This window comes from Neopelma chrysocephalum, unplaced genomic scaffold, assembly GCF_003984885.1.
Source record: "Neopelma chrysocephalum unplaced genomic scaffold, ASM398488v2 Primary Assembly neopelma1_44, whole genome shotgun sequence".
In the NCBI taxonomy this organism is placed as follows: Eukaryota; Metazoa; Chordata; class Aves; order Passeriformes; family Pipridae; genus Neopelma; species Neopelma chrysocephalum.
Genome location: NW_020897703.1, coordinates 2229293 through 2250077, shown reverse-complemented (window position 1 = coordinate 2250077; position 20785 = coordinate 2229293). Strand labels below are relative to the sequence as shown.

The 20785-nt window shown below is 42.7% G+C and overlaps 1 protein-coding gene across 1 annotated transcript in view; it reads left to right on the top strand.

The window, feature by feature from the left end:
• BARD1 (BRCA1 associated RING domain 1) overlaps window positions 1-13371 on the top strand; it is a 41683-nt gene extending 28312 nt beyond the window's left edge. Inside the window, exons 8-11 of the mRNA XM_027678063.1 lie at window positions 642-777; window positions 1764-1856; window positions 11164-11261; window positions 11965-13371. Coding sequence (XP_027533864.1) covers window positions 642-777; window positions 1764-1856; window positions 11164-11261; window positions 11965-12294 — 657 coding nt within the window. The 3' untranslated portion in view covers window positions 12295-13371. The remainder of the gene's footprint in view (window positions 1-641; window positions 778-1763; window positions 1857-11163; window positions 11262-11964) is intronic.
• The last annotated feature ends 7414 nt before the right edge of the window (window positions 13372-20785 follow it).

The window sequence follows — 20785 nt, the reverse complement described above, 5'->3', positions numbered from 1 at the left end:
GACCTGGCTGATAGAAGCAGTCCTAGTTTACTGCAGGATATACAGCTTGTTATGATCCCTCCTCATCGAGGCTATAAGGTACCCATTGGCCAGAAGTAAACTCTTGCAGCTGAATGAGCAAGGATTTGGCTGTTCCTTCCACAGGTAGCAAATGTAAGATGCAGCTCTTCTGTTGCAAATGAACCCCTCGGTGTTTGCATTCGCTGTGGGATGAGTGTGTGCCCATGAATGGCTCCCAGCTCACATGGATGATTTGATCTGAGGCCTGGGGCTGTAGGGTAACAGCATCTCAGAGGGGTGTCTGTGCCATGGAATCTGGGAGCATTGATAAAAATCCAGGAGCTGAAGTGTCACATCCTTGTCAGCATAAAACTTGAGCAAGCAGCGCCTCTTATTTTCTTTAGTAGTATCCACATAAAAAACCCGCTTAAGCGTTCATTGCTTACAGGGCAAAGTATTAGGGACTTTTACTGGAAGGAAATGCAGATATTAATTATGTAGATTACTCAACAGGATCTCTTGGTAATACCCTGTCCACTAAGCTTGCCATGTATTGTGTTTCAAAATGCGTATTCTTTTTAAATAAAGCTGTCTAGTAAGTTAGTTGCTTTATGTTCCCAAATATTTTCTGTTTCCTGCAGGCACTGAGCCCCAGCCAGCCTAGAAATGGCCCTCTTGGTTTACTGGGGAGCGATCTTAGTGCAGAGCAGCAGAAGTTGCTGAACAAATTAGCAGCAGTTCTGAAGGCTCGAAGATGTACTGAATTTAACAATGAAGGTATGTAAATGTCTCTGTCCAAATATAAATAACTACAATTCTGCACCTTATCCTTCAATATGATACCTGCAACGGGGTTTTTTATTGTTCCTGGTAAGAGCAGCTTCTGAAATCCCTGGATTGTAGCTGTGGTACAAGGATGCGTGTAAACACAAATAAAGCCTGTCTGGTTACCAAGGCAGGGGGCTTCGAGGGGAGCCACAGTTTGGCAGCATATTGTCTGTTATTTAAAATCCCTAAGTCTCCTCAGAGACCTCTTCTCTTTACACTTCTTTTACCAGCTTTAAGGTCTCTGTCCATATGAGACATCCCGTAAAGTTTGTGCCTTCCAGGAGCAAGTCTTGGGCAGATGTTGCCTTTAGAAAGAGCGAGTCATTGCCTAAGAGTTGGCACATGTCTTCTGACATTGCTTCAAGTTTTGTGCTTCATTAAGATTGATGGAGCCAAATTATGGGCCTTGGTTTTTTTTTTTCCTCCCCCTTTGAGGAGGGGAACATTGCCTTAAACCTTCCTATTAGATTTTCTTTGGAGTGCTGCTTGTGAACAAAATGCTAAGGCAATTTTCCCTTACCATCTTTCACATTCAGATTACTACTCCAAAATTTTGAGTTGAGTTCTGTTAGCTTTGCATTAAAGCAGTGAGATCCCATAGTAAGATTCCTGTCAGAGTTAAATATAACTTTAAAAGGATTGAGAAAAAAATACTGTCCTATAAACCTCATCTGAAGATTTAAGTGTTAGCTTGGAACTATAAAACCATGACTTCCCTTTTTCACAGCCAGTATAAGTTGAAACCCACAAAATTTCTAATAGCTCTTCTACTAACTCTTATCATAGTCTCAAAAATCACATACTTGTGCTGGAAAGAGTGGTTGATAAATTATTATAGTCTGTTTATTCTTTAAATGGTGATTGATTGCTTTTCAGCCAGGCATGGTTCTGATTTTTACGTGCTTTTAGTTCTACTGATGTAATTTTTCTCCTAGTAACTCATCTTGTTATCCCTGATGTTCCAATGCCAAGTACTGTCAAATGCATGATGGCTGTTCTGACTGGATGTTGGGTCCTCAAGTTTGAATGTAAGTATTAAATAGGTGGGATTCTTTGGGGTTTTTAACCAGAAATTTTAGATGGGATTCCAGAAAAAAAATTTTTCTCAACAACTGCCCTAATGTCAATGCTATCTTAACATAAAGTGTGAGGGTTGTGGTTTGTTTGTTTGTTTGTTTGTTTTTTAAATCTCCTGAATGTCAAGAAATTTAATTAGTATAACTACTGCTTTCTTGTTAAATGAGTGCATTTCATCGTTAGGTGCATTGGGTAGGTCATGGCCTGAGTATCAGTGGGGAGGGAATTTCTTCATTGCTGTGTTAAAATGGATTTGGAAGATTATGGAAAATATCCTGGGAGAGGGGGGAGGATTTTATTGAATTCTAGGATTTCTTGTCAGCAGTTGCCATTAGAATTGATAGGAAACTTTGGCTTGCTTGGGGTGCAGCTCAAAGGCTGTTGGAAGAAAGCTTATATTTACATATAAGCTGAGACTGTTGAAAGTTTTAACTTCTAACCCAAGTTGCAGGTCGTTCTGATGTCATCTTTCATGCAATCTGTAACTAGTTTTTATACAGTGCATGCTTTTTTATACAGCTGTTCTGTGGACTTAGGCTCCAATTCTGCTTTTTATTCACTCTCTCTGATGTATTTCTTAGTATCTGCAGTAGTTGCAAAAGCCATCTTCTTCTCCTTGACCTTTATGGCTAAGTCCCTTTAGCTAATAAGTACACTACAAATTAGTTAATTATCCATAGAAAACTCAAAGGCAAATTTCATTCCAGTTTTCTACTGTGTGACTAAACATCAGAATATGAGGACTCCTTAATGGTCTAAATTTTCCAGCCACTAATGTTTATGAAGGCACTGTTCAAAGCCTCAGAAGCTGCATACTAGTTTTTGAACTAAAGCACATCATCAGCTTGAACACTGGACTCAGAGTGTTCATTTGGCTTCCAGATAGTTTGTGCCATGCTTTTTTTTTTTTTTTAAAGGATCTGTTGAATTAGTGTCCCTTTAAATGCTTTCTGCAACACCTACAGTGGCTTTTGTGGCCTTACAGGCATTTGCAGAAGGGAAACACCGTGTTGTCTCCGTTCTTACAACTAGGAGTAGCTTCTCATTGAATGTGTAACAGAGAAACACTGTTTATGTTCCAGGAAGCAGATGGATTTCATAACCTCCAGACATTTTGTTGTTAAGCAGAAAGGGAGGTGGTTTCCTCTTCGGATGTAGGGATGCAGCAGGAAGCTTGGAAAGCCTAGAAGTGGTGTTTGAGTCGTGTGATTGGAAAGGGTTTGTTCAGGTGTTCTGGAACAATAACCTGTTTAACTAAGATTGAATAACCTGTTTCTGTGGTGAGTCCTTTGCAGGTTCTTGGCTTCGCTCAGTTCAGAATGCCTGCACACATTCTATCATATATGCTAGAGTGGCTTTCCTTTATTTCATTTTATTGGCTTGCTAGTCAGATGCTTAGAAAAATTGAGTGGTAGAGGAAGATTTAATTAGTGAGACCTCACTTCAAGTCTTTGTGGAAGAACTTTTGCACTTAAAAGTGATTTGAAAAGAAAAAAAATCAGTGAAACAGTCTGAGGGTTATTCAGGGAATATTTTTATGTTTTTTGTTCGCAGCTGAGTTTTATTTGATGTTGTTAGTACTGATTAGTACAATCCTGACTGCTAATGCTCCCAGCTTAGTAAGCAACATACTACTTAAAAGCGAGTGATTCTCCTCCCTAGTGGGGAATGTTAGTAATAACTCATGGGGTCTGATGCAGCTAAGTGCCTATAATTAACAGCACCACTCCATCTGTTCCCACCAGTCTGTTATCAGTCTTCTTCAGAGTCATTACAAGTTAAAGATTGTTATAACAAATAATGGGACTCCTGCTGATGGAACATTTGTCTAGGAAAAAGAGGTCTTTGCCTTTCTCTTCCATGATTTCTCTCCTAATTTATTGTGGCTTTTTTGACTTCTCTTTGGATAAGTTTCCTTAAATGTGATGCAAATAAACTTCCAAAAGTATGTGCATATTCTGGTTATGTAATAAATTCAAGATGCTGTTATGGTTCACTGTTCTAAAGTGAACTCATGTTGAAAAACTTCACTAAAATATTTGGAAAAACAAAGCTCAGTGAGGCACTTAATGAAGTGCTGACTATGCATAAGTGAGTATTTGAAATTTTTTTTAGCACAAGGTAAGCTGCACTTGACTTTTATTTCTAAAGTTATATTTATAGCTTAAACATTATACCACTTTCTAGAAAAAAAATCACAAAAGAGTATTGCAAAAACAGTATTTCATTTGAGAGTCTCTTCTGTTAGAGGAGGCTAAACTCTGTTTCTCTAATAAAAAGCAACATCCTTCTCTTGAATGATTCTCTGGTGCTTCTGTTTACACGTGTCCCTACCCACAGACACAGCATCCATTTCTATTGGCAGAGAGATAATGTGGAATTTTCCAGCAGAGTTTGCACCAAGTGTAAGGCCTCTAAGTATTAAAGAGCCAGGATTTAAGTACATATCTTCAGTTTTGGGATTCCCTTTTGTCTTCAGGTGGAAGATTAGGATCAAAGGATGTCACCACTGAGCAACATTAGATCTTCACAGAAGAAGAATTTCCCCTTACCAGTTGCAGTTCCATCTTTTCCATATCTAATACACTGTCAGCAGTATATCCACTTCCAAGCAGCACAGAATTCAACTGAGACAGTGTTGTCACTGTGCTCCTTGCCCTTGGCCATATCTTTCACTGGTTTCATTATTTTATTGCCTTCATTATTTCTGGGATGGTAATAGGGCACGAAGTGGCATATCATTATCCTTCTGCAAGTAGGCTGAGACAAAGATTCAAGTATCACTGTATTTCCTCTGTGCTTTATGGAGAACACAGAAGAGTGTAATTAAAACCAGCAGAAGTCTTTAATAGCTTTTCAGCTTGTTTTTTCCTTAAACTTATTGTCATCTGTTAAAGCAGGGGAATGAAAAATGATCTCAGTAACGATATGCATTGAAACAAGCTTGTGTCAGTCTTTGCAGCCAAGTGTCTGGCAGAATTCTAAGCATCTGATTGCTCATTCCTTCCTCTGCTTTGCTTACCTGGAGCAGCAGCAATGATTCAGCTCTGATCATTATAAGAATGCAAAAAACCCTGCTTTTCCTGTAAGGACTTGAACAACAGGGAGTTGACTGGAAGGGCTGAGGGACTGCATGACTGACATTTCAAGGTGAAAACATCTTTCTGAATTTCTTGGAGCAATATGCCAATCCTTGTTTAGGCTCTTAGACCAGAGAAGTGCAAAGCTGTCTGAGCTGACTCCTTCTCAGGCCTGACTGTCTCCCTTCCATGCATAAACATCTTTTAGATACCAGGCTGATCCTCAGCCAAGCCCTCCCTCCTTAAAACAGCTCAAAACTTCTGATCACTGGAGTTTCATGCTCGTTCATTTAAGAGCATGTGATGAGTTCCAGAGGATGAGCACTCCCTGTGGAATTTACCCCGACCTTAGGAATGGCTACCTCCAGTCACTTTGATCAGTCTAGAAGACAGCTGTGGCAAACAATTTTTTTTTCCAAAGGAGATGGGACACTTGGGGCTTCAAGTGAGGGAATGATTTTCATATCACATGCTCCTAGCTTCTGGGAATTGATGTTTCAGGACTCCCTAAGCATCTGCTCCATCAGGTTTAATGAATATCATCTGGATTAACTTGTTAACTACTACTCTTAAGCAGATTCACTTCAGTCTCTGCAGCATCTTGTCACTTCCATGTGATGAGAAAACAGACTGCTCTTGTTTCACCAGTGTGTTCTGTACCTCGATGAAAATCTGTGAGTCTAAAGTTACTTCATAGGCATAGAAGAGACAATATAAACATTCTTTTCTGTGCTGTAGCAGAGGCCAGTAATGCTGTTTATGAAAGCAAATTGAAGCTAGCCATGCCAAATTCCCCTAAGGCTTTCTCTCAGTCCAGAATTCTTCCTTTTCTAGGAAAAAAATCCCACCAAGTTTTACTCAAGCTGCATGTAAGTTTTAAAACCCAGTGCAGATTGAACTAAGGATGTTCCAGTTGCAGTCTCTACTAGATCTTGGATGTGTAGTATTTTATCTGCTTTGTTGCTGTCATGTATTTCTAAATTATTTCTAGCCTTTCTAAGAGATTTTTGGGACTAACCTCTGCTCTTTGCTTTATTAATGCAAATCCAGCAAAACTCCACTAAGGCTAATTGAGTTACTGAGAGCTACCCCTGGGTATCTGTGGGTTATTAGAACTTGTTCTTGGCAACCAGCTTTTCTTGTACTTCATTCTCTTTAAATTGTTTTTCTGATGCAGTTAGTTTCATTATAAACCAATAAGACTTACATGAATACGGATTACAGGGCTCTGATCTTAAATTTTGCAAATAATGATTTCTTTTATTTCTAGTACCGGTGGCTATAGTTGTATCAAAGGTCAATTAATGATACCATTAGAGTGAACACCCTGTTAACCTACTTGCTCCTTAGATAGTCAGAGGTGAGAAGGTAGGGGCAGCTGCTCAGTGAGGTAATAAGGATCAGTGGTGCTTTACTGATCTTCCTAATGAGGGGGGAAAAAATGAGCAGTGCTCTCCTTGCCAGGTGTGGTGGCATCAAGCTGAACACGGATGGATTAAGCTACGGCATTTTCCTGCAGTGCTTTTTAGGGGCTTTAATGAAGGCTTGGGCTTTGCTAGCATTTGGTGTTTATCTCTAAAAATTGCAAGTGTGAAATCAGCTGTTTAAGAGGCTTTTAAACTTGTGATGCTCTGTATTTCTGGGGAAGAACTCTGTGTGACCCCTCTGCCCATGTGATCTTGCCTCAGACCGGCCTTCTGTCAGGCAAGCTTTATCCATGAGTGCTTGCACACTGGAACTGGGCACTGCACACAGCCCTGCTCCGTGTTTGAAATGCCACTTGCCTGGATACAAGTCTTGCCATTTTGCGGGTGATTGCCCCAACTACCGATTAAACTACAGGGCCATTAACACGTAGTTGCAATAATCACCCTCTTTTCTTTAGGGAAGAGAACATGGTAAATTAATAAACTTGATCAACCTCAAACTTAGAAAGTCCACATCTCTTACTGCCAATAGTATCAAGGAATAAATCAGAATTGGCTGAGACCCTGGGCAAGTTAAATGGTCTTATTTTATTTTGTAACAGAACAGAGTAGCTTTTTAGTCAGGTTTGCCAGTAAAGAATGCAGACTGTAAATCTGTGGAGGAAAACAACGGAACTGTGGTCTCTACCCCCTCCTAAAATTACAGGTGTCATCTCAAACGTAAGTTTGTTCCCCTCCATTTTCAGAGACCTTCTTTAAGGCTGCCCTTGTACTTCCAAGGTTCAGTCCTGTTCTGAAAATTTTTTTGCGTAAGTGCTTAAATGTCCATCTCAATTTCAGAAGGGAGGTGGCATAGTATTGGTGGTGCCCTGACCACTTTTTCATTAGGATGCTAGCAATTCTTTTTTTTCACTCCATTCATTTGACCAGTGTCTTGGTATCGGATTCTCACTGGTGGCTTTTCAATACAGTGCTGAACAAATGAGAGGATAATCTCTGGAGTTTTGGGAATCAGTTTAACATGGGTCCTGTTTGAAGTCAAAGGGCACTGTACTTTGTGTGTAAGGTCAGAAGAGCTTCTGGAAATGTCCCTGTAAAGGTAGCAGAATGATATAGCTGTGAGTAAAGTGTGGAATTTTATTTCCTTTTATATGTCCCTTTAATCAGGATGATACTCAGTCAGATGAAAAGACTATTAAAAGGGAACTGTCATGTTATGCAGCCACTTATACACGTTAGCAGCTTTAAAATCAATAATGCCTACTCCAAGACCTGGGCTATACTGAATGGACTCAGCTTAGCACTCAGTTTTCACAGAAAATAAAATCCCTAACTGTAAAGAAAAATAAATGTTGGAATGGCCTGCAGCATGCTCTAATCTCCTGTTTGTATCCCTACTCCTAAGTGTGAAATTGAGATGTTATTGTTGTTAGCACAAGATCACCTTGTGGTGGCTGTGCCATCTCCTGGAAGAATGATAAAGCTGATACATTCCTGGTGCTTCCAGATGACACCATAACACAACCAAAGCTGATTGTGCCCTCTCTGAGAACCTCACTTGGGCTGTTGCATCCTGTTGGAGTCACTGCATCCAAAAATGGTAATGCAGAATCAGTGATTTAGAAGCAAGTGACTTGACAAATTTTGTGTGGAAAGGGGGGAAAAGAACAGGAAAACAAGAACCTTTTGTTTACACAAATGCATGATGAATTAGGTAGAAACACAACTTGAGCCCCATGTCATTTTATCTCAAATATGAGAACAGGGGCATATTTCCCTTTTATTTCTTTTTGTCTTATGATATATGACTCCTTTAATTATTTAATACAAAACCTGTGGTATGTAGGAGTCCCTGAAGAGAAATCAGGCACTCGGGAAGAAATCAGCCTGAACAACATTTGCAGTTAAAGGACATATGCTGGTCTCTATCACTGAAATCATTTTGCTTTCCTTCTTCTAGTTAGGAATCCTTCCTCCATGGATAGATATTCCTTCACTGGTGTAAATACCTTCTTTAAACACTAGTTGCTACTGCTTCAGTGTTCTGAGCATACAGGTAGATGTGGTTCTGATGCCACAACGTGGTGTTTACCTCATTTCCCTGTGCCCCAAAGGCCCTCCTTTCCTGTTGCTGTGTTCGTGTTGGCTTGGCTCTTTCCAAGGGATTTTCTTGGTTCAGATGGGCTGTGCTGTTGGTGGTAGGATTGCCATGAAGGGTGTTGAAGCCTGAAACACCAGCTCTTCTGAGCTTGAGGATTCCAGTGACTTTCTTTACTCTTTTCTTACCTGTGTGTAGACAAAGCGTTAGAGGAGTTGGCTTGAAATGCCTCTGATCACAACAGTTCCAAAAGACAACTGTTCTTACCCATCAGATGTGACAAGATCCATGTGTCAGAGCAAGTTCTATGTCTTGCATGAAAAATATGTTCAGTAATTGAAATTTTCCATCACCGAAAAAAACATCTGGAGTCTGTTGCTCCACAAAGGGGTGGGTGTGTCTGCCTAGCAGCGTTGCCTTTAACACTTATGGTAAAGGAAAACACCTGGGCATTGAAAACTTATGTTTGTGGCTTTTTATCTTATCTGGAATACATAGCTTTTGTGCCACAGATCTGTTAAGATGCAGATCTGACCTGTTTCTAGCTGGTAAAAGCAAGTTAAAATTCATGAGAATGCTGATCATGCAGACACTGGCTAGGAATGGGCTGTTCACGTTTCGTTTTTTAGGGGAATACACGTCAGCCTGGTGGTTCTCGTAGACACAGTGAAAACAGGACACAGGTAGATGAGTCTTTCTTGGTCTCTTGGAGGATTGTCATTATATGTGACAAGGAACTTTGAGGATTCAGATTCCTTGGAGGGGCTGGCAGTGTGAAGTGGACTGATGTGTGTGTGCAAAACAGATATCGCTGGTTTTGTGTTCTCCAACACAGGCATTCCCCTAACACTAGTCACTTCCCTGACAATTTATTTTTTTTTCAGGCAAGTAGCAGTACAAAAAGACATTGTGGTCTTTTGTGTTCATTCAGTCTTTTATTACTTTTGTATCACATTTGCCTCATTTACTGATGCTGGCACTGGATGCTCAATTTGTGATGTACTTATTGTATAAAAACCTCATCTCTGTAGTGAAAGTCCTTGAAATCGAGCTTTTGATGGCAGATTGAAATAAAACATGTTCTTAATGAATGGCCAGTTCTGTTCTTAAGACTAGATGAGACTGTTTTTCCTTTATTGTAACTGGCACCCATTAATATCTGTATTTTCTTGGAAGAAAAGAATAACAGTGTAAGTTAGAGGCACGTTGACAGAGGAAGTCTCGTTGAATTGTGGTGATTTAAAATAAATAAATAAAACGTGAAATAGCTTTTAGATTTATTTTTGAGCTACGAGTACTTGAAATTAAGTTATCAGTATTCATTGCTGTTATCAATAATGAATATGGAAGTTGCTTTTCCAGAAAATACATGACTACAGGTTTGCCCTTCTAGTTCATGGTAATTTTCCTTGAAGGAATGAACAAGTGCAAATAATCAATCTGATACTTGTACACAGAGGGAGGTATTTGCTGTAGGATTCAGCCAGTTGTGGTTTTCTGTGGGGGTTTATCTTTTTTGGTGCAAGTACATTGGAGGACTTCTGCTGAAATGTGATTCCCATTGCATTTTGTGAGTTGCAGCAAATTACTCTGAGTTTTCTTTCAATATCTCTCTGGATTAGATACCCCTGTCTATTGGCCTCTTACTGCCATGGCATCCAAGTACCTTTGTCAGTGAGACTTCTCTCGTAGCCTTGGGCTTCTTCCTTTTTAGGATCAACCCCCCACACTTCACTTCTGATTTTGTTAAGTTTATGTTTTTTAGGTTTCATATTTGCCCAGTGCAGATAAGTTGCCTGAATTAGAAATGCTGTGCAAGGAATGAGGTGCTATAAAAGTTACAGCCTTGTCCACATTGTAAATCCTTATGGAACCGTTTCCAAAATCAGCTTTGCAAACTTTTTCTTGGGTAGTTTTTATTAATGAGTGCAATGTACATTCAGGCAAAATGTTCCACCCTTGAGTGGGTGGCCACTGCAATTCCTGCCTCTGGAGTGAGGTCAGGTAGTGCATTTAAGGGACGTTAGAGATACATTAACATCAGCCCATTACTGGAAAAAATAACTGGCCTTAAAACAAGGTAAAAACATGTTGACTCTAAAAGACAATCTCATTATGCAGCAGTGGTAACAGGAATGAATGCCACTGTTAAACCCCAGCATAAATCTCCGGTTCGTGCTGATCTTGGAGACCTTGAAATCCCATCTGATTTGTTATTTGAGGCAGCTTTGTGCTGGCTTTGTAATTGGTCTTTATCAGACAATTGCTTCCATTCCATAACTGCAGTGTGGGTTCTACACGCTGGCTTCAAGCTTCCAAATGATCAGCTATTTGACATTTGACATTAAGTGGTTGACCTTTAGTGGGTAAGAGGAAGAGCTAATAATTCCTGGTGTTTATAGCACTGATTTTAGTGTGATATTACTTCTCTCCATCTCACTTGCATCTTCAGCTGCTGCTGTAAATTTTTTCGAGTTTAAAAGCAAATTGCTAAAGCACACAGGCTTTGATGCTTATGTGGATGGAATGTGATGCATTGTGGGTGATTATTTTATGTTAGCACAACTCCTTAGTCCCTAAAATGATGTGCAAACCTGTCTTAAAACCTGAGCTCTCTCATTTTTGCCTTCTTTATTGTTTTTTTTTTTTGTAGGGGTCCGAGCCTGTCTGCAAACCTCAGCTCGAGAACAAGAGGAGAAGTATGAAATCCAAGGTGGCCCCCAAAGAGGGCGGCTCAACAGAGAGCAGCTGGTGGGTTTTATTGCTCCAGCCAGCCCATATTAATGACCTTTGGTTCGTGCAGTTCTGCCCTTTGCCACATGCGAAAGTGCAGAAGATGTAAAATTTTAATGTGGTCTTGTACAGAAATTTGATTAAGTGCAAGGTGATCCAAGGAACTGTGAACACCCATAAAGCTGTCAGTTTTCTGTGTTAGGGGGGATGTTGCTGTAACCTTGTCAGGGGAACACTGTATTACACTGGTGGAAGAAGCTGATGGGACAGGGAGTGATGCTGCTTTGACCTTCTATGCTCAGCTTTAGAACCTACTTCTGAAAGTTGAAAGAAAAATGTTTTTATTACTATTTGTTTCCATTTAGGGCCACTTTTATATGTAACTGGGTTCATTTCTGGTTACTTGCTGGATTACACAGGAGAATTCATTAACTGCATTGTAACAGTAGCTGTAAATATTCCTAACTCATAGTTCAAACCCTGTTGTTCTGGAAAGTAAACAGAAGCAAGAATTTACCACGTAAGCAAGCTTTTCTTGATTGCATTCTTACACTGAGAACCTTGCATGTTAAGTTGCTGCTCTAGTTTCCAGTGCTGGTTATTTTAAATCACTGTTTTGTTAATGCACTGATTTTTCCTTTCCACTTTTTTTCCTCTCCGCTCAGTTGCAAAGTCTTGTATTTATACTTCTTTTTTTTTTTTTTTTCCCCCCTCCACTTAGCTTCCTAAGTTGTTTGATGGATGCTACTTCTATTTTTTGGGCTCTTTCAAACGTCACCAGAAGGGTGATCTGGCGGAGCTGGTCAGAGCAGCAGGAGGACAGATCCTGGTGAGGCAGCCAAAGCCAGACAGCGACGTGACGCAGACGATCAACACGGTGTCGTACCATGCGCAGCCCTCCTCCGACCAGCGCTTCTGCACCCAGTACGTCATCTATGACACGGCCTCCAAATTCAGGCCGGAGAAAATCCGGCAGGGCAAGGTGTGGATGGCCCCCTCCAGCTGGCTCATAGACTGTGTGATGTCATTTCAGCTCCTGCCCGTCGAATGAGTCTCGGGAGCAAAGCTTTAAAATGTGGGCAATCTTGGCCTGGTAAAATGGTCTGAAGGTGTGGCTTGTGTTTTGGATTCAGGAGAGCTTTGGGTGTTTGAGTTAGTAAGATTGCTGATATGCTGGAATAAGTGAACGTACAGTGGAGGAGAGAATTGAAAAATGTGCCTTGCCTTATTTAGTGTGCTTTACATTTGCATTGAACTTAATGAATGCTTAATGAGTAATCACTGACATTTTGTAACTAAGATTTTGCAAAATGAAACTTTTGCTTTCTTGATTTGTAGGCGATAGACCCCATTTATGTTGTGTTTAATATCCATTGACAAGGACCTACTGTATGTGTCAAGATTTCCCAGGCCCAGAATTTGTATTTTTTAAAAGAGAGGACTCTATGCATTTGAACCTGTGTAGACATCTCATGTCAGGTGACACGTGATGTTTATTATGACTTCTTACAACTGAATTTTGCTGGAAATTCTTGGCGTGGGATAAGTCTCATAGGAATCAGAGTTGAACTAATGGCTTGAATTCATCTGGAAGCAGACAATTTTGGAGAACACTATATTTAAAAATCTTGATTTAGAATTTCCTTATTTTGTAGAAAGATAAATGCTTTTCTCACTTCTGTCCTCATTCATACTTGTAAATGTGTAACTTGAATTTCATTCTATTTTCCTAAGGTTTTGAAGCGTTGGGTTCCTTATTAAATTATTATAATAAATATTTCTGTAAGAATGGATGGTTACTATCATGGTTACTTTGAGGAAAAAAACTTTAATGATTGCAAAAGAATCATGTCTCACTTGGCACAGTTGTATCTAAGCAGCTGGCTATGCTGAAGCAATATTTGATTCTTTCATATTTGTTACAATATTTCATGTAATTGGTCATAAGTTATTGTCAGAATCTTCACCCCTCACTCTGTGCTCTCACCTAATGTCTTGTATCTTTTGTGAATTCATAATTGAGAAATGGTGTCTTATAATAATATACAATGATAGTCATGGGATAAACCAAAGTTTTTTGTGTTTGCTTTTGTATGCTCCTGATAATGAAACTTTTTGTGTGCAGTAAGTTTGGAATGTCTTATTGCATGAGCTTGGCTGCAGAATAAGTACATGTCCCATACATATCTCAACAGGTAAAGGAAAATACTTTTCTGTGAGCTTGGGCAGCTGTGAAGATCACTTATCACACTGAAGAGCTGCTTTTGCAGATGAAGAGAGCTGTGTTCTGTAACCATTGTCCCTGGAGAGCCTGTGCCAGTTCTCAGTATGCTCTATACAACTCCTAGTACTCTTCAGGTAGGACAGGTACAGTTTTCACCCTGAGTAGCTGGAGTATCTTGATCTATCCCTTATGCCAGACTGAGCCATTGCTCTTCACGGGATGCAGGGCTCATTAACAAATGGAGCAGCCCATGGGATAAGTGTGCTGTGGGTTTTTGAGCAGATAAACACTGGCAGCAAATGAGGGGCCGAGTCGATACCGCGTGAGTTTGGTCGTTTGTTTTAACAATTGTAGCACATTTTAACTTGGCATTTCATAGCACATCAATATACCTAATGCAGTGTTCTTTGCAAAAGTAGCAGCGAATCTCTGCAAAATTCTGAAGAATGGAGCTTTTCTGCTCTGTACCAGGAAGAAATTTGGCCCATCAGTAATCCTGTTCTCTGTCCTAAAGGAGAGGCAGCACATTCACAGATTTTAAGAGCTATTTTTTCTTGGCAGATGAAAAGAAACTGTTAGAAAATTGCCATTAATGTGTTGTTGTTTTTTTTTAAGCCCCGCTCTGAACCTCTTCAATGTTCCTTTGAATCAAGTTGTGTTATCAAGCAGAGTTTCTATCAAATCACATTAAGAATCCCTCCATATCATACTGAGGGGAGATCCTTACCCAAGATTAAGTCTGGCCCACCTCCTTCAGGTCTCTGCAGGGATTCAGAGTGTGATCAGTTTATGGAGATACAGACTTGAAGAGCCTCACAGTAGATTTTATGCCAGAGTTACAGCAGGTGCCAGTCATCACTGAAGCAATGTGTAAGTACACAAAAGTTAGAGGTCAGTGACACAGACCCTGCTTAATTTGTTCCTGCTAATTGTTGGAAGCAGAGGGATAGCACCCTGTCTAAAATGGGCTTACAGTAAGGATACATCAAGCCCCTTAATCCACTGAATGGATTTTGGCTTCTGAAAGCAAGGTTGTAAAATCATGAGGTGTGTGGATAATTTCTTTCTGTCTCTTCTAGCCCAAAAACAAGGGTGCATTGAAGGTAGTAGGAGGCAAGCTCAAAATAACGAGGTATTTCAGGCAGTGTGAGAGACTTGAGGCACTGATGGCCACAGTAGCCTGGCATAGTCTGAGGCTGTGGATGAGTTTATCAAAGACAATCTGATAAAGGTTAATAAAGAACCTTAGCTGTAACATGACTTTATACTACATGCTAGCCTACATGTACTTAATGTGCACTGATGATTGGGGCATCTCATGGAAACATAAAATGGTTTGGGTTGGAAGGGACCTTAAAGATCATGTAGTGATCATTACTTCATGTGAAGAGATAGAAGTACAGGACTTGCGTTCTGGATTATGGGTATTTTTATTGATCAGAAATACTGTGAATCGCTGAATGGTTTAGGCTGCAAGGGACCCAAAGTCCAGCTTGTTCCAAGCCCTGCAGACAGGCACACCTTCCCCTATCCCAGGTTGCTCCAAGCCAAGGTCCAACCTGGCCTTGGACACTTCCAGGGATGGGGCAGCCACAGCTTCTCTGGGCAACCTGTGCCAGGGCCTCACCACCCTCACAGGAGAGAATTCCTTCCTCAGGCTAAAGACTTTCAGGCATCTTCCCTTGAAAATTACCTATTTCTCATAATGACTTAGTTCATCTGGGACACTTGATAACCCCTTGAATAGCAATGCCTGGGGCTCAGTGACATCAGTTTAACAACTCTAATAGTTAATAGAAGATAATATTTTTAATCTTTTTGAGTGATGTTGCAATATTTCTCCAAGTGTTTTAGGGGAACAACAGGCAACCAAGTAGTATAAAACAGTAGCTGGTTTTGCTCTCAAATCAGAATTGGCATGCCTGGGAGGTGCTGTGGCTCTCTTGCAGTCCTCTTCTGCATGATAGCAAGCATGGGAGGGTCCAAAGACGTGCATCTTTCTAGTAACTAAGATGTCAGCAAGTGCTTCACCAGCTGGCACCTACCCAGCCTTTGTGGGGCTTGAACTAAAGCCCCTCTCTTCTGCTCCATCCCAAGCTCTGAGCTGAGGTTGGACCTGACAGGTTCTGTGGGACCCGACATGCTTATCCCTGATCAGCCTGGGGAAGGCTCATGGAAGGAGTGAATGACTGAAGGAAATTCAAGGGAAGGAATAATTGTGGGCAGGGGATTGAAGCTGTTTGTATTCCCTGCCTCGTTCACATGTGTAGTGGTTTGAGCCAGGTTTTCCCCCTGAAACTAAGAAAGTGGTAACCCCCAGGGGGTGGTGACCCTTGGGGCTTGACCCAATCAGTGCTCCTGCAAAATATAAACATATCTCTGGAGACCGGAAAAGAAGCAGTGGTACTTGTTGTGAGAAGAAGGGTGGCCATGTTGTAGAAGCCACGAAGAAGGGGCTTAGGGCCCCTGGGGGCTTTGCCCCCCCCAGCCCCCGGTTGGGGGGCTGCAGGGACTCGGAATGGTGTTGAAGCTGGGCTGAGTGCCTGCAGCTAGGAGCTGGGGGAGTTTCTTCCCTGTAAGTAGAAGTGGGAGACGCTGGGAGCAACGACGGAGCAGCAGCGGAGACAGCAGCGTCCGAAGAGCAGTGGCAAAGAGCCAACTGATAAGGACCAAAGGAGCAACACAAGCCGGTATGCAGCTAAGGCAGACACAGAGATGTCTGAGGAGAAGGAAAAGCAGCAACAGGACAAGAGAACCGAGCCAGCAGCAGGAACAGAGTTTCGCGGGGTAAGAACTGGACAAACCAAAACCCCCAAACTCACTTGAGACCCCTCTGAGAAAGAGGAGAGGGTGGTGGACTGAGAGGAGTCCTAAAGTGCAGTATGCACTACAGAGAGGAGCTAAGAAGCTCCGGCCTCCTGAGAGATAAGGCAGGACGGCCAAGGAATGTGTGTGGAGGGGGTGACCTTGGGTTTTCCCCCCCCCCCCTTGCTGCCAGGCTTCAGAGAAGCTGGCAGCCATCTTTGAAGCAGAGCATGGGAGCTCTGCACAGGGGCTTGATTTCCCCTGAGGATACCAGACTGTCGCGAAGACCCCCGTGCTTCGTGATATGACCGTGGTGACGCGACCTTGTCTGGGGTTACGTAATCCACGGAAAGACCCCCGTTTGAGGACGGAGGGCCGAGGGGCTTGGAGACCCCCTTGTGTGTGCTGGCAGAGAGCCAGCAACTACTACTGCTGCCTGGAAGAGAAGAAGAGAGCCTGCTGCCTAGAGAAACCTGCTGCTCAGAAACTGGAAAGGGTTTTTTCTTCTTCCTCTCTCCTGGACTTTTATTTGGAGAGAGAAGAGATTTGACCCATTGTAAATATTACTGTCATGGTAGAGATAGATATAGAGTTAAGATTGTATGCAGTGTGTTATAGTATTTATTTATGTGTATAGTCTTTGTAATATATTCCTTCCCCCCATATTGAGTCTCGTGTTTTTGTCTAGAAAACCCATCTCACATGGGGTTGAGATGTGGGTGGGGGGCTAGGAATCAGAATTGGATTTTGGGCCTGCTCAAACCATGACAACATGCCTTGTTTAAGACCAAACTTACTCTGGAGCAGTTATTTTTTGCTGCAGTCTTCCAGCAGATCCGCATTTTGGCTAATGAAGCTCCTGCAAACATTCTGCTCAGGACAAAGCTGTCTGCATGGAAGCCACAGCCTGTTGTAAAACTTCACATTGGTGTGGGTTATTTGGGGAAAATGTATAAACACAGGGATCATCTGGTCCCCCTGCCTGTGCTTGCTGTGCTGCTTCCAGTTCCTGTGGGCTGGCTTTGCTGCCAGGGTGGGAGAGGGAAGGGGGAAAGTCCATTTAGAGCTGCCAGCCCTGCAGTGCTGACAGAGCTGCTGGGCAGGAGCTGTTCTGGCCTGTCCTGTGGATCAGCTGCACTGCCAGCAAAGTCTGGGTAGCAGCATCTTGGCATCTTGTTGAGGACAGGTCCATGAAACAGCAGAACAAAGCTTTTCTTTTTTCCTGCTCGAGCTATTTTGTACTTCAGTGCTGGAGGATCACCTGGAAATGGGGTGGATGTGATGTCACATTGATTGCTATTAATCAGTTTGGCCCCATGTCCTGTTTTTTTGCCTTTCTCTCACACTGTGCAAGAAAAAGCAGTTTGATGGGAAGGTTTGAATCTCTCTCTCTGATAACTAAGTGGGCTGCATTGTGTTGCAAAAGCCAACAAAGCAGGCTTAAATAGCAGCTCAAAAACTACAGCAAGAGGTCTTTGGACAGCCAGATAGTATTGGCTTGGAAATGGGCAGCAGTGTCTGGATGGAACAAATGAAGATTCAGCTGTTTTTAATAACAGTGCAGCATGTTCTATCTTTCTAGACTTGTTTGATTTAAATTAATGGTAGTTTAACTAGTGTTAAATTGCCCTTAAAAGCAGAAGAACATTTTGCGTGTAATCAGAGGAGAGAAGGGGAGGAAGATTCCCACCTTTATTTATTTTTTTTATTTCCTATGGAGAAGATGCATTTTGTGTGCTTCAATTTAACTGCTGGCAGGAGGCCTGGTCTGATGAGGTAGCAGAGAGCCATCAGCTCCCACCGTGTGTTTGAGGCCCTGCTGTCACTGCCTGTTCCGAGGTGCTGGGGCAGTGACAGGCACTGGGGGTGGCTGGTCTGCAGGGCTTGTTTTCCAGCAGGGGCTGGGATGTCCTGCTCCAGTGGACGCTGGAAGTGCTCTGCACTGCAGCTGGGAGGAGTTCCCTGTGCAGCACCACTGGTGGCTGCCTTATGACACCTGCCCTGGATGTCAGTGGTGCTCCAGAAGCAGAGGTTCCCCCCCATGGACACATCTGTAAAGCACAGCAGCCCCTCCCCAGGCCTGAGCTCAGCCTGGGGCTGTGCCTGTTCAGTGACAGTGCTGCAGAGGCCCTCAGCTAGACATACACCCTGAGAACAGGGTTAAACAGCTGTTACAAAATGGAGTGTGAAGCAGCAGCAAAGCTGGCTGTCTTGCTCAGCTTGCTGAACTGATAAAAATACACTTATTTCTTCAGCTCATGTGGGGCTGGGATAATTTCCTGCTAGTTTAGGAAACCACTGATTCTCAGAAGAGCCAAACTATTTGGTGGGGGGAACAGGTGTGAGGCTGCCTCTTCTGGGGTCTCAGTTTGGATAGGAAGGTGTTCCAATTGCCATACACACCTGTGCACTCCACATTCCCCTGAGGGGGGTCCCTGTCTCTCTGCAGGGTTTGTACTGGGTGCCAGACACAACCTGACCAGGGAAGTGGTTTTCTGCTGCTCTGCTGGAAGGGTCATTTTCGAACAGCTGGTGCCAGGGCAAACCCAAATCACCTATAGTTTGGGTCTATCTGGAATGCACGGTCCAGCAAAATTTAATTCTGCAGCATAAAGGATCTGAAGGAACATTTAAAAAAAAAGTGGACCTTTTAATTGAATTAAATATTAATATGGATAATGCAATCAATGCTTTATTGATTGTGTTAGCCACAATAATGTTTAATTCAATAAGTCTGTAGTGCTGGATCTTTTTCTTCCCCTGTGTTTGTTTTATGCTGTGCAGCAATGTAATGCCATATGCTCTGCCTGGCTGTGTCCCCCAGGCTCGTTCTGCAAGAGCAGGAGATGATAGGATTGGGAGAGGGCAGAGGAGCCAGGCTGTGCTCTGGGTTCAACCCCTTCAGGTGTCCTCAGGTTGGCTGTATGAAGTCAGGGTCATGTGTGTGGCTGATGTACCCTGGGTTCAAACCAGCTGCTCTTAGTGGCATGTGTCATTTTTTTTTAAAGCCCTCACACAAGCAATATTGTTATTGATGTAAATATTGCCCATGACCCCCTTGTGCTTTGAGTCTGGAGCCTGGGCCCGGTCCTTCATTCCTGCTCTCAGCAGTTGGGTCCCAGCAGCTGTGTCTGTCAGAATGGGGAGATTTTCTACCCTAAGCTCACTAACGTGCTTCTGAAAAGGTGCCAGGTTCTGGTTTTAAACTCAACCAAGCTTGAATGATTTTATCTGTGGTTGTAGGCAGGAGGTTTTTATTAAATTAAAAGTCATGGTTTTGTTTAACTGAAAAATTGGAGGCAGATGTTCCTCCCAGCTCAGTCCCCTCACAGCACAAGATTTCTGGTCTCTGGCTCCTTGCTTGCTGTGTACCTGCTGTACAAGCTGTGGTGAAAACATCCGGGAACAGGCATTTGTTCTTTTCCAGTGATGGCTTTTTGTAGCCTCTTTCAAGAGTGCTTGGTGTAATCAACCTTGGCTCCATAATGAGAGAAGAACAAACTGCCTCCATGGAATCAGCAGTTCCTGTGCTGTGTGCAGCACCTTGTACCTGGGGCTTGGAAGGGGGCTGGCCCTTGCTACCTCGAGGCTTGTGAGGCACAGGCTTGCTCTCCCACCCACGGCAGGACACCAGACTTGCCCGAGGAGCTGGGTGGGTGTTTGGGCCTCTCCTGCACCCTGGGCCAGCGTGGGACACAACCAGTCTCTGTGGCCACTGAGAATGCTCCCAACAGGCAGAGAAAGTGGGGCGACAAGAGGGACCAGGATTTGATTTGGTCTTGTTGCACTCCATCTACATTTGTCAAATCCAAGGAAAAGCTCATAACCTTGCTTTTACTTCCTCCTTCCAGGGCCCATTTGTTTCAGTGGGAAACCTTGATAGTGTGCAGGGAGTCTGGGTGCAGAAAGGATGGGCACAGTGAGCCCAGCTGTAGTCAGCTATCCATTGGGACCAGGCTTGGACAGAGAGAACCTGAGTCAGGTACTTTAAACAGGACTTGAACTGCAAAGAGAGACTGTGAATGCAAAATGGAGATCCAGGCTTTGCAACTGAACTCCCAGATTCACACGTAAATAATAAGTGGTAAGATGCAGCAGCTCCTGGTTGTGGCACAGGCCCTTCACAGACATAAGATCCACCAGTCAGAAAGAACCACAGTTCCTACTGAAGGTCAGGCAGGGTAGTCCTGGCTCTGGATCAGTCTCCACAGTGATCTGTTACATTGGAGATGGCACTTGCACTACAGGCATGAGCAATAATATTGGACCATGGCAGGTGAACATGCCTGAGTGCAGCAGGGACAGAGGCCTTGGGATGTGCTGCGTAGTCCCACACATAATTAGTGCACATTAAAGTAACTATTTAAACTGTCTTTGCATATTAAATGATAATATTCACTTCTGCTCTCATTCTTTCCCCTTGCTCTTCACACCCCTGAAAGAAAAGCACTTAAATCTTGCCATTTCAAAGCAAGAGCACCCAGCAAGTGAAGAAATCCTTCATTTGAGGCAG